The following is a 14,723-nucleotide window of genomic DNA, read 5'->3' as shown; positions in this document are numbered from 1 at the left end:
GTTGTGACCCTCTTGTTGCGTGTAGCATACAAATGGACCCATGTATTTTCAGAATGCATCTAAATTTAGCACATTTCAGCATAATAAACAGTGGAGAAAATGAAATTTGATTGTACTGAGAGGATAGATTATTTACATAATATCTGTCAAAATTGAATGCAAATTTTAAGCAGTATTTGTATAAATTATACTTTTTTATTTTGTGTAAGCATAGTTCTGTCATATATTTCACTACTGAAGAAAATTTAACTGCCATAGTCAGTATGGATACTCCCTCGTTATCTCATCTGTCTGTGAAAGATTATGCCCAGATCTATGAACCAGCAGAAGACAGTTTCCTGCTCATTGATGCACTGGAGCAAGACTTGATATTTCTTCAAAAGATGAAGCCGTCTGTGTGTGTTGAGATAGGGAGTGGGTCCGGAGTTGTTATTACCGCAGTAGCTAAGGCTCTGGGTACAAACAGCCATTGTATTGCCATAGACATTAATCCAGTTGCGTGCGGGGTGACACAAAGAACAGCACAATTGAACCACACTGAAGTGGAAGTTGTTACTATGGATTTGATGTCAGGATTCCACTGGGACAACAGAATTGATGTGTTGATCTTTAATCCACCCTATGTAGTAACTCCATCTGAAGAGATTTTGGAGAACAAAGTATATGGAGACATTACAAGAGCTTGGGCTGGTGGGGAGAGAGGACGAGAAGTAAGTACAGAATAACAAGAATGGTAAAGTTTAATTGTAGCATATGAGGTGCTATTGGAAGGATCCCGGACTATTATTGTTGTAACTGCCTCGATGAAAGAAGATGAGAGGTGAAGGCAAGGTCACACTTCTACAAGGCTGTTGCATCAGTCTGCCATGTGACACTGCACTCTGAACACACACTGTTTTTACACAAGTGCTTTTTTCATTTTGTGTTTCATTTTGCTGCGATGGATGGCAAAATTGTGTAATGTGTCTGGATCACGTTCTGTGTGAAGCTCGGGAACTCCACTACCAAAACCCTTGAAATGCTTCTTGAGGATATTTGAGAACATTCCTTTAGCTGGAAAGCAGTTTTTGAATAGCGTTCACGTTTCATGGCTGGTCGAGTGTCAGTTGAAGATGACGGGTGTTCAGGGCGACCAGGCACCAGAAAAATGACAAAATATTAATAAAATTCAAGATCTCATCCACAAAGATCATTGCTGAACAATCTGTGAGCTCATGGATGCCGTTGGGATCAATGATGTAGTTTGCCAGGAGAAAATTTGAGCATATGCTGCATTGCTTCATGATGATGACATGCCTGCTCATACATCCCTGAAAACCACAGAGTTTGTGACCAACAGCAACAACAACATGGTTATCATTCCATATCCTCCCCACTTGCCAGACTTTGCCCCCTGTGATTTCACTGTTTCCCAACTTGAAAATGAACCTAAGGGACGTTTTGAAACAGTGTCTTGACATCCAAAGGGAATTGCAAGCTGTACTCAACAGCATTAAGGAAATCAACTTCCACAGTGCTTTTGAAGTTGGAGAAAACCGACGGGATCACCATGGACATTCCCAAAAAGCCTATTTTGAAGGAGATAGCAGCCACAGTTGAGTACGTTAAGCCAGCATTTCTTTTTTGACCTAGTCTGGGAACTTTCCGATTGCACCTCGTATCATTGCATTTCAGTTAAAACAATCTTTATTTTTGTTTCTATCCACATCAATGTAAGTTTTATTTAACTGTGGTTATAAGTTTTGGGGGGGAGCTGCGATAGCATAGTCCATATAGCGACTGGCTACGGGCTGGACAACTGAGGAGTCAGAGTTTCAGTTCTGATATGGTCAAGAATTTTTTCTTCTCCATGTTGTCCAGACTGGTTCTGGGGGCCACCCAACCCAACCTCCTCTCCAATGGGTATGGGGGGGTAAAGCAGCAATGGTATGAAGCTAACTACTCACTTCCATCTACTTGTAGTGCCAGTGTCAAGAAAATGTGGGTCTCTACATTCACTTCCCCATACATCTTCATGGCATAGTTCTTACTTAGTTAAGCACAGGGACAACTTTACCTTTTATCTCAAAAATTACATTAGATACAGCATCCTCAACTACAATGCATGCTTGGGCTACCACCACTTCAAAAGTCCAGCGTGTAAAGGTTATTATCATGAAGCAGTACTTACATGGGCACAGGTAGGCACTGCAGTTGGTGTGATTTTAATCATGCTGCTGCTTCTACACTTCTCCTGCATTTTCTTCTTCCTCCTCCTCCCCTTCTTCTTTACGGAAATAAATACTTTATAGTTATTCCAAGAGTCATATGAAAAACGTAAAGACACTCTCTGGCCAAATGACAGTATTTTTTATGTTAGAGCAAATGATATGTATAGTGTTATATTTTAGCGTCCTGTTGCACTGATTTAAGTCCATGATTTATTTCAACCGTCTTCCAGTGCATACACTCATCTATCTCCTCCTCTCACTCGCACTATATGTTTTGGCACGAAAGTGCCATCTTCAGGTGCTTATTCGATTTACGCTAAACTAGTTCATTGCATGCCTTGTCGTCTTCATATTAAAATAACTAAAATATATATTTATCATATATATTGATAAATGTTAAATGTTAAAAATATTAAACTTGTTCAGGATTTTTCATCCCTACGTCGTATCTCACTACGCAAGTCACANATCAATATATATGATAAATATATATTTTAGTTATTTTAATATGAAGACGACAAGGCATGCAATGAACTAGTTTAGCGTAAATCGAATAAGCACCTGAAGATGGCACTTTTGTGCCGAAACATGTAGTGCGAGTGAGAGGAGGAGATAGATGAGTGTATGCACTGGAAGACGGTTGAAATAAATCATGGATATGTATAGTAACTACTGTTTGAACCTTCAAATATGGGAAAGCCATTATTTTGTTACTTTTATTGTTCCTGTGGAATTTCCTTCAACAGAAGTATATATTTTTCAGTAGTTCATAATTTGTCAAAATTGTGAAAGACTGAGGAACTATGTGGAGAATTGTTTTTGTTAGTGCATTTTATGTATAGCAGAGTAAACAGTTATTACAGATTCTGGACATTCATGTGACATGACAAAGACAAAACAACTCCGTCCAGTGTGACTATTTAAGTTTTACCACTTGGAAACTTAGCACCCTTACATGTTTCAATCCTTACAGATCTTCAGAGGGAATACTGATACTTATTTGGAAACTACTATCACAGTAGGTGTTCTGAGTGCTAAATTACACACACACACGCACACGCACACGCATGCACACACACACGCACGCACACACAACACACAAACACGCGCGCACACGCACGCACACTGCCTGGAATACACAGCATACACAAAATCAATTTTTTTCATAATCACAGCAGCTTTCCTGGTATTAAAGGTTTAAAAACTTTGTGACGGACCAGAATGAAACAAATCAAATGTGACATGATATTGTAACAGTGAAATTTAACTTCATTTACATATTTTGCACCCTGTTGTGTATGATTATGTCTTTACTGTGTAAATTTGTCTGTTGATCACAACAGTTCTACATTTCAGTGAATAATTGACAGGCTCAAATACTGATAAAATCAGTTACTTTCTTAAGATGTTTCATATGTGCTGAATGTTTCGGTCATTAAAGAACATTATTAGGCATTTATAAAGAGTAAAATGCATTTACCATTCATTAATGGACATGTCACAATGGATCCATTGCTGTTAGTTTTGCCATGCACAAGCTTTTATCTAGAATTACAGTATATAAATATATTGAAATATTTATTTAAATTTATTGTTATTCCCTAAATGTTAACCTGTTCTGTATAGAGTTTTTTATGGGTGGGATGGAGTAAGGAAAATGGTGCATATATTCTGCAAATAGTGTGTTTACAAAACTTTGCCCTTTATGAGGACGTGGGTACTATGTGAGTGTGCACTGTTGGTGCTACTGGCTGCATGTGTCTTGTTTTGGGTGAAAATGGGGTATTTCTAATGTTCTATGGAACCAAAAGGTTCATTACTGTGTTGACCACCAATCTCTATACTGAGTCAGATTAATCCAGTTCATGCCCTTATCATATTTCTTTAAGATCCATTTTAATATTATCCTCCCATCTACATCTAGGCCTTCTGAGTGGTCTCTTTCCTTCTGGTTCCTTCACGCCTACTATTATTTCATCCCTTTTGTGTCCAAATATCCTCAGCAACCTGTTCTCAAACATCTTCAGTCTATGTTCCTCCCTTAATGCCAGAGACCAAATTTCACACCCATACAGAACCACAGCAAATTATACTTTTGTATGTTTTCAGTTTTACGTTTTAGACAGAAGAAAACAAAAGATTGTGGACTGAAGGGTAGTAAGCATTAATCAATCAATCAGTTTATTTGTTCTGAGCATCCATACTTGGAGATACAGCACATATACACGGTGCCAAATCCCAGAAGACTGCTTTCTTCATAGTCACCGCTGTGAAAGCCTCAAATCTTACATTTTCTTTTATTGATTTAGTGAGGACAAGATATTTGTCATAACATAAAATCATAACACACTCACTTCAGAATTTTAGGGACATGTTTCAACAGCAAGGATTTTAAGTCCCTTTTAAAAAGAGTTAACTTTTTTTTTAAATTTTATCTGCTCAGGGACTTTATTATACAAGGCATTATTCATATTTATAACGCTTTTCTTAAAAAGAACTGTTTTGCAATGATTTACATGTAAATTTAGTTTTCTTCGTGTGTTGTAATTATGGATGTCCACATTTTTTGGGCAATAAAGTCTATATTTTTTAATAAAACATATCACTTCAAAAATGTATAGTGCTGTCAGTTAAAATATTATAATCTTTAAAAATACCCCACTGATAATTCAAAGACCTTTTTTTGCGGTTTAAAGAGTTTGTCACATTCGTTATCGCCTCCCCATAATATAATACCGTACTGCAGACAGGACTCAGAATTTTAAAAGTAGATATTTCTTATCATATATGGGCTCAACGTTTCTTTTAATGTTTTTATCATATAAACTACTTTGCATAGCTTAGCTCTTAAAAATCGAGCATGGGTGCCCCATTTTAGGTTTTCTGTGATGTAAATACCTAAAAATCTTGGTTCTGATTTATAGATAATTTCTAAAGTTTTAAAATCTATTTGTGGTCTTAATGGAACTCTCATTTGTTTTGGATGAAATGACATAGCAAATGTTTTTTCAAAATTTATTTATTTATTTATCAGCTCTTAACTCTTTGACTGGCGCGAAGGGTATTTAAATCCCACCCCTGTCCTGGCAGGCCATTTAAACCTTATGTCGCTAAAATGCATGTAGTTACTTTTTCCTAAACAACTTCAACAAAAATTGGTTTTTAAAAACGAAATTTTCAGGAACTAATTAAAAGACAATATTTTATGCAATAAATGCCCTTCCATACCTCTTTATTAATTTTTCTTCGTGTGATAAACATTGAAACATGAAAGTTTGCAGAGAGCCACACCACAGCCTGCACACATGATACTTGTTTCTTTTCTAATCTTGTGCTTAGCACTCACGCGACACTTTCTCAGGGCACCATTCTTCTTGTTACTGGGAGGAACATGGACCATTTTGTGAATTTTCAGGCCACCCTCTAGACGATTTACTGGCTCTTTCACTGGTGGTCTTTTCAAGGTCGAGGGCGGAGGCGTGACTGCACTCTAGTCTGACGCAATAAATTCGTCATCCACTTCATTCCTTGACTTTTCTCCCTCTCCACACTGTTTGTTTGGTTCAGTCATTTTTCTACACAGTCCAATATAAAATCTTTGAATCTGTAATTTCTCTTCTTGTATTTTTCGTTTGTTGTGTTCTTTTTGAATAGAATGAAACTGTTCAACCGCAAAGATATGTTTTGTCCAAACCATGGGTGTGAAATAGGGGCCTAGTGGACAAATATTCTTCAATTTCAGGGCGTTTGTCGATTCCTGTCATGAACACAATTCCTAAGTATGTCCAGATTTCATCTGATGTGACATAATTGTAATTGTGTTTTCGAGAGTGAGGAGCTAACTCATGTGTGTTGAAGTGCTGGTGAGCATAGCGATTGGTTTCAGTTGTGATGTGATTTACCAAGTCGTCATCCAGAAAAAATTTTAATCCATGAAAAGGGATGCATTTTATGTGTTTTATCAATTTTGATCCCGAAACTACTAGCAAATGGAAATATTGGGGGTACAATGTCTCTGTATGTTCATGACATGGGCGTGTCAGGCACCGCACTCGTGGTAGGTAAATGTTCATGATTACTGTCTTGTGGATCATTGTCTATCACTGTATTATTGTCACTATCAACTTCATCTAATTCAGGAATCATTATTTCATCGCCACTATCATCATCAGAACAAATCTCGTTCACAACATTTTCCAGCTGGTCTGTAGGAACACGAAGACACTTGCTGCAAGAAGCCATGATGAAACTGAATGAATGTGAAATATTTTCTGACCTTTTCCTTTTAAGAGGGTTTTGACAGTAATATAGACCCCCACAAAGTTTACAAGGGTTCTTTACAAACATGCACAAAAACTATCATATATATGTCTTTGGTTGATGAGTGCCAGGAGAGCAAAGAAGGGAAGAGATTGTCAAAGCGTTAAAACACGCCAACGCCAGGGAACGGCTGGCATAGTCCGGGTGTTAAAACACGCCCGCACCAGTCAAAGAGTTAATTTGTTACTGCTGTGTAAGTGTACTGTAGTTTAAGTATGCCACAGTTGGAATGAATTGAATAAGCAGTTGCAGACAGCCAGCAAGGGGTAGTCCTCTGAGTTGAGGACTGGGCATTGAATTTAAAACTCATGACTGTAAAAATGCAGCTTCTTACAGAATGTTACAAGGGCCTCAGTACAAAGACATTGGAGAAATTAGAGACTGAACTACCAACATAGTTAGCTCTGCTTTACAGTGCAAATTAACCTTGTCCTGTCAGTAAACTGTATAGATTAATATGTTTAATACATATATAAGTAACATGTTTCAGCAGTTAAAACAGCTTGTGTCATGTGAATCAGTGTTTCAGAGGAACTTGCTGCTTCCATGTTCAGTGTAGAACAGTGGATGCAACAGTTTCCTCTGCAATGTGAGGTAGAGACAGGACTGAGAGTGCTGCATATCATGAATGGAAATGGCCAGAATCATGTGTCATTTATTCACGGTATCCGTGTAAAATGAAAATGAAGTGATTTAAGTTTTAATTGTTCTTTTCTGATGAGGCTACTTTTGGCACAGTTGTGTGTCACAACCAAAGAAAATTTGCATGTGGCAATATAAATTCTGTTAACAGATGAGGGATAACAATGGTGGTCTGTCTTCCAGAGATGTTATTAGATTTTTACTTAATGACACATGCTACTTACAGATCGAGAAAAAAAAGCCAATGTTTATAAAATGGACACCAATAAAGACTGTTACATGCAGCAACATGGAGCACCACAACAATGCGAGAGTTTTCTCAGTGCTCATTTACCTCAAATATGGCCTGACATTGAGGAAATGAGGAAAATCGACCTGAATCCCATGACCTAAATTCACTAGGCTCTTACGCATGTGATACTACCACTGTACATGCAAGAATGGACCATTGCTAAATAAGCTGAGAAATACATGAGATTGAATTCAGTTATGTGGCTATTTTACCTGCATATGTCTTCAAGTGTGCCAACAACAATGCATTTGCTATTTATGAGTGCATTTTGAACTTTTTGCAACTTTAAGATAAGGAAAATAGCCAATTTAATGGCTTTGTGGGGCTCTCTTGTCAACGTGTGTGTGTAGTCTTGTCGCTACTCCTATGACAACCCACTTCTTCGGAACAGTTTGTTGGCCCTGAAAAGGACCGTGGCTGCTGAGATGATTGACCGGTGAGGTAGCGCGGCGCGCGCCGGTGAGGAGAAAGGCTAGTGAAAGGCGAGTGGCCTGGCCGCAGTGCGGCCGTGGCTGGAGGTTGCTTGGTTGCCGTGCGGCAGCGTGAGTTGGAGGTTGCTTGATCGCAGTGCGGCAAATGGCGGAGGTTGCTGCTGGTGGTGAAAGGCTAGTCGAGCGCGGTCGTAGGAGCCGTGAGGCAGTGGCTACGCCAGATGGCCAGTGAGTCGAACCGTAACACGACCACCGGCGAGTCCAGGCGCTGTGCCCCAGTGAGTCGGGTGTGAGAGCGCTGGAGGGCCGAGGCAGTCGTGCCTGGCGCAGCCTGCCGATGTCTCCGAAGACCGAGCGCTGGCGACGAAGCCTGCTGGCTGAAGTTGCTTGATGTGGCTAGCTTGTAGACTGGTGATGTACTGAATTAAACTGCATAACTCTGCTCTTTTATACACTGGCCGGTGGGGCGGAGCCAAACTCGAAAGTGAGGAGGAAGAATTGATTGGCTAGCGCGCGTAATGGTGTAGACGCGGGCTAGCGCCGAGCGTAGTATAAATGCGATCGTTTGAAGCAATCTGATTGGTTAGCGCGCGTGATGGCGAAAAGTGATGTGAAGAGCGAGCATTGCAGAAATGCGTGATAATGTGGGATGTTCCCACAGCTTAAAGTGAGATTTGATCTTGTGGTATCAAGATTGCAGCCTTCTGGGGTGTGACTCCATGCAGTTTGGTAGATAAGTACCAAGAGATTGGAGGAACCTGCTGCCTCCATCTTCAGAACATGAGTGTAAGTGGCAGCAGATTCCTCCAAAACATGATGCCCATCTACTATTCACTTCAGAATTCTCAGAAGGCTGTAATTTTTCTTGATTCCAGTGGCCTAACTTCATGAATGGGTATTGATGAAATACGAGATTTGAGGTAACCGTTGTGAATATCAAGATTCCTTTCTTCTGAGATGTGGCACTATGTAGTTTGGTAGAGAAGTTTCAGAAGGATCTGTTGGTATATATCACAACAGTCTTTTAATGGCTCTGTATTGCAGTCATAAAGAATTAAGCATACACTTTTATGGAGAGACTATATAATTAAATATTCGTTTTCTGTTTTCTGGCTTTTCTGTTGTCACTATTGTGGAACATTTTCTAGAGTTGGATTGTTTTACATTTCTCCAACAGGTTATGGATCGACTATTTCCGATGGTTCCAAATCTTCTGAGTCTCTATGGTGCCTTCTATCTGGTTGTAATTTCAGAAAATTGCCCTGATGATATAAAACGTGTTATGGATGAACTGGGTTTTGATATGAACATTGTTAAGGAGCGTAAGGTCAGAGGTGAACATTTACTGGTTTTAAAATTTGTTAGAAAATAATTGTAGAACAGTGGTTTATGCATTACTGTATTTTTTATTAAAGTATAATTGATTACATTGTTTGTCTTTTAATCTTTACCTACATGAAGACAGACCTTGAATAGGGTCAAGTGGTATGGTAAATCCTTTGACATTATGGCATGGCTGATGGAAGAGGTGGCCTCAAGATATCAATAGCTATAAATAAATTCAGTGATATGCATACTAGCCTCTGCAGGTGACCAGGATTAACCCTTACTATGGCTAGGCCAATTCTAGACCACAGCACAACTGCCACATACATAATCATGGGCCTTACTTTCCCTACGTAAAGCCACTGCACAATTCTTGGTTTAAGATGCCAGGTCTTACCAAGAATTCTATGACATAGCCAAAACAAAGAGTAGGCTTCACTGATACTTTGCTTCACATCCACCAAATCATTTTAGTCAGTTTAATATACAGGATAACTGCAAACATTTCACCAGCCCACCAATGTGCAGCATTGTTTAGTGGAGTGGATGCCATGAACCCTTCTATTTTCTTTCTGTTAGTGAAAAGTTCTGTCTCATTGGGATTGGCAGACCAAATAGAGTAGGTGTTTCCTGTGCCCTCGCCTGAGGATGGAAACACACCCAGTTTTGAAATTGTGGTCTTTAGAATACTGGATGGTGGATGAAGTCAAAATAATTCATTAATCCCAAGAGGTTAAATGTCAGTAAATTCACTGGAAACTAGTGGTGAAGAGGAAGGCCAGAGTGTGAAAAGTAAAGTTGTCCCCATGCTTAACTAGTTGAGAACGTTGCCACGAAGACATACTGCGGAGTGGATGTATAGATTCATGTATTCTTGGCCTTGGCAATAGTTGGAGGTGAACTGAAGAGTACAGCTTCTAGGTTGTAACGTCATGTTTCAGAGGAACATCGCTGTCCTCTTCAGCCCTAAAGATGCAGGCAATATGTCCCTCCAGAATTACATGACACTATAACACAGAAGACCACACTCATACTGCCATGAGACTCTCATCCACATAATAAAACAGTTTTTCAGAGAACTTTTGTCTAAAAACTTATTAGAGATGGAAAACTCAATCAGCATTCCTCAGCACCCTAATTTTTGGTTTATCATTAAGACTAAATGCATTATTTATACTGTGACATATGGGCCCTTCCTATAACAATAGAGGCACATCCATAAACATTCTCATGGCAACAGTACAGGCAACAATAGAATAACTGCTGTTTCTATGCGATGGCCAGCAAACACCCCCCACCTTAGGAACATGACAACAATATAGGGTAGCAGTTCACAATAAGACAAGGGCCCGGTACTGGGCCGCAGCCCGGCAGTTGAGAAACCCTGATATAAGGGAAACTTTCCTATGCGGCCTGTGCCAAGGAAACGTATGGAACAAGAGCACATCTGTTGCTAGGCAACGAAGCTGTAAACACATATCCTTAACAAAATAAGATGGTATTTTCCGTGGGGTCCGTGCAGCAGAGTTATTTTGAAGACACTCAGCACTACAAGTCAGTTCTCGGTAGGAAATGGGAAGTTCGTAGTAGAAGAAGAGTTAGAAGTCAGCCTGTGAAGACTTAACATGTGATTTGAAGACTTTATGTGTGCTATAGTGCAGTGATATCTGGAGTGTGACAGTTATAGTTGCTGTGTTAAAATCTGTTGCCAGGAAACATTTGCCATTGTTTAGATATGTTACCTAGCAATGACTAGTGTAAGCAGATATAGAAGACATCATTTATGTGTTATAATTACAGTAATCTTGGAAGTGTTACAATTAATTGTAGTTATGAACTGTAAGTGGTCAATAAATCCAATTAACCAATCCAAAGCCCCTCTTTAGTCACTGATACATGTGACATTTTGGTGTCAGAAGTGGGATGTTCAGATCATATTGGATTCATCAGCCATTACAACCATAAACTACATGACACTATTTTTAGTTAGCAATGTTAAGAGATACAGATATATTATTTTTAAGCGTAGGAGTTACAAAAGTCTGTATCTAATAACACAGGCATATAGCCACCATTTTATTCACATGGATTATCAAATATTCATATGGGGAGCAATCCAAATCACAGTAACAATATTTGTATTCCTGCATACCCTCCTCCACTGCCTTCCATCCACTAGAAGTGAAGCCAGTATTTATTGAGCAAGAATCGGTCTGTCTCAAGGAGATGCAAAATGATGAAAATCAAAAGCATGTTGACTGTAGCAACCATTCCTAGTCAGAAAGGGGGTGGGATTGATTTTTAAAATTAATGTGCAAGGGTGCTGTGGTGGTTTTGGATCACAGTAACTTTACTTCGTCCACAGGTTCTTTATGAACGTCATCTATTGAAGAAGATGAAGCATTTCTGAACTGCTGGGATATCTTGGACATTAATAACAGAGAGTTACGAGTGAAGAAAATAGGGCTGCAGTGACAGTGTACAGTGATCACCTAGCAGATCAAAGCATGGTAAAGTCAGAGCATCACTGCGCAGTCTCCACCCAAGACCAACTGCTTAGGATTTTTAGGATAATAAATGACCTTTCACATTTAACATGGAGGCATCACAATTTCCATGAAAGTCTGCTGTGAAGGAGAAGGCCTAGAAACTTGATGGGGCAAATGGCAGGGCTCTGTTGAGTGCAGAACCTGTAATTGTGTGAATGGTACACACTGGATCTTCATTGCAGAGTGGATACAAAACCATATCCATGTGATAACCACTACTTAATGTCCTGTATGGCACTATTTGGTGAGGAATTAAACAAACTAAACACATGCTCATGAAGCATGAATCATTTCAGCAGCATTTACTGACCGCCTTCAGCTCAAGTCATTCTAAGCTCATATCAAGGCTGGTACTACTCAGCCAACAGCAGGATGTCCTTGGCCACTAGGCAGGAAGTGACAGAAGCATTCGTGTGCTTTGGAAAATGCAACGCACATTTGAATTCATGGAAGTGGTGTATGTACACAGCAATATATGTAATGTTAGTCAAAACTGTGAATAAAAGTACAAGTTTTCATAACAAACATTAAACTTAGAATTTCACATTTGAACTCAGAGCACCTTGATGAAACTGATGTATGTTACAGTACCTTTAAGTATCTGGGTATCCAGATCATGAATGCCACCAGCATCTTTCCCAAGGAGGGACAGCCAGAAAGCTTGCTTACGAACTTGCAGTTGTCATTCATTATTATTTTTAGACTGCTCCAGAGCTATGGGGCTCTATATTGAAACAAAGATGGTACCACATGTAAAAATAACTTAATTTTTGGAATTTACATTTGATATTGTAATGTGAATACCCATTGCTATGTAACAGCTAGGTAAATATGTTCTCACAGCAGCAAATGTTAAGAAAGGTATTCCTGTGACAATAAAACAATAGAGGAATTGCTAGGAGATGATGTTCTCAGTGTGTTTTCTGTGCATGGTTCATGCTGAAGGTTTACAGAGGACAACAAAGGACATACGAGTATGCAGTCAGTCATAAAATGAGAAGCAGACTGAAGAGAGGCCTCAGCAGTCAAGCTGAGTGTGAGCTGTAATAATTGATTGTAACGGTAAAAAAGTGCCAATAAACCCAATAATCAAATCAGGAAATATGTGTAACGTTTTATGTACTACCTGTACCATCCCATCCTTGTGTATCTTATCTTCTTCCCCCTTTTCTCCCCCTTAGCCCTCCTCCCTTCACTTTGCCCCACATGCCTGTTGTCCAGGGATTCAGATCCTACTAGCAGTTGGACACATCTTTCCTGGTTCCTAAACTTCACTTGTTCTTGTTTGGCTTTGGAATTGCTTCTGGGTGAATGAGACACCCTCTTCTATTCTTAGGATCTCCTGCCCACTTTTCCAGTTATCATCATTGTTTGTGTTGTTATTTAGATGCCCAGCCATTGACGTAACTTCAGTCTTTCCAAGTTGTGCTCTTGACCTGACCACCTAGCCATTCCATGCTCTTGCACTGCCCCTTGCCCTTGAACTACCGTTGCCATGCCCCACTTTACTGTGCCCTTAGCAATACCTCAACCCTCCCATGCTGTGTCCATGGCCTAATGACCCAACCAAACCTTGACTTGCTCTTGCACTATTCTTGCCCTGACCTGCCTTTGTTGTGACCTTGATTAGCCCTTGCCATGCCCTGCAGTTTCTGTGTGCTTTCTGGGCCCTTACACTGCCTTAGCCAGGTCCTTGCAGTGCCCTTGCTGTGCTGTGGTGTACAAGAAATTGCAAGTTCCATTAGTAAAGGCATCTGTACTTCTAGAATGAGCCACTCAGTATTGCAGGGTTGGCAGTTGCATTTGTGGAAGTAACAGTTCATTATACAGAAATAAGGGATTTTTAATCAAGTGTTGTATCGTCACCTCCATTTTAACTCTGCTATAATCGTTAGTTTAAACACAGAACTGGACCAAATGAATGTAACAATGGAATGATGTAACACATGACAAAAAAGGGTTGATTAATGTAATTGTTGTCCCCAATTTCCAGTATTGCCATGGCACCTTGAGTACTTAATTTGCATAGCAAATATTTTTAAAACCCATAATGTCACTCGTATTTGTCACTGTGCCAAGAAATTCACACATCATATGTACATCAGCTCATTAGAATTGTTTTAAGTGGAGGTGAGGAGCCACAAACTTTGCCTACAAATTTAATATTTAAACCATTTGAGAATATTTGTCCACATCGCCCTAAGGTTGTGGCACTCTATATTAAAAGAAAGATGATGTCACTCTTAAAAATAATTTAATTTTCTGCTGATAAATTGCTTGTTACTTTTTAAAGTCTGGATTAGGGTGAAGATGGACAGGACGAAGAACTAGAATATGTATTTGATGAATTTCCTTAATAACATGACAATTTTGTTACATGCCAATGCCAAAATAGGTACAGAAGATATTTTCAAGGAAACATTTTGGAATGAGAGTTTACACGAAATTAGTAATGATAATGGAGCTAGAGAAGTAAACTTTGCCACATCAAAAAATATTGTCAAAAGTACGATATTCCCACATTGTACTTTCATGAATGTACTTGGACATCTCCTGATGGAAAGATGCACACTCAAATAGACAATATTTTAATGGGTATGAGATGGCATTCAAGTATACATGATGTCTGATCTTTCAGGGCAGCAGATTGTGATACTGACCACCACCTGGTGTTGGCAAAAGTTAGGGACAGGCTGGCAGTGAGTAAACAAACAACGCACAGAGTTCATATGGTGACGTTTAATCTCAAGAAATTAAATGAGGTAGAGGTTAAAGAGCTGTATCGTGTTGAAATCTGAAACAGGTTTGTAGCTTTTGAAAAAGTAGACACTGAGGTGAATACTATTAGGGAGAATATCAATATTTCTGCCAAAGAGAGTCAAGGGCATTATGAACTGAAGAAGCTTAGGTCATGGTTCGATGAAGGATGCTCAAAATTAACAGACCAAAGGAA

At 39.3% G+C, this 14,723-nt stretch overlaps 1 protein-coding gene across 2 annotated transcripts; it reads left to right on the top strand.

Annotated features, from left to right (window-relative positions):
* The first annotated feature begins 45 nt into the window (after nt 1–45).
* LOC111867102 (methyltransferase N6AMT1) lies at nt 46–14,444 on the top strand. 2 transcript variants are annotated; one of them, XM_023856611.2, is made up of 3 exons: nt 46–710; nt 9,073–9,222; nt 11,587–14,444. In XM_023856611.2, the coding sequence occupies exons 1-3, from the start codon at nt 264–266 to the stop codon at nt 11,629–11,631; spliced, it is 642 nt and encodes a 213-aa protein (XP_023712379.1). In that variant the 5' UTR covers nt 46–263; the 3' UTR covers nt 11,632–14,444. The 2 variants fall into 2 exon arrangements, with proteins under 2 accessions (XP_023712379.1, XP_023712378.1); XM_023856610.2 differs by lacking the exon at nt 11,587–14,444 and having other exon boundaries at nt 9,073–9,324.
* Nucleotides 14,445–14,723: the final 279 nt, after the last annotated feature.

This window comes from Cryptotermes secundus, unplaced genomic scaffold, assembly GCF_002891405.2.
Source record: "Cryptotermes secundus unplaced genomic scaffold, Csec_1.0 scaffold291, whole genome shotgun sequence".
Lineage (NCBI taxonomy): Eukaryota > Metazoa > Arthropoda > Insecta > Blattodea > Kalotermitidae > Cryptotermes > Cryptotermes secundus.
This window is presented reverse-complemented; position numbering and strand designations above follow the sequence as displayed.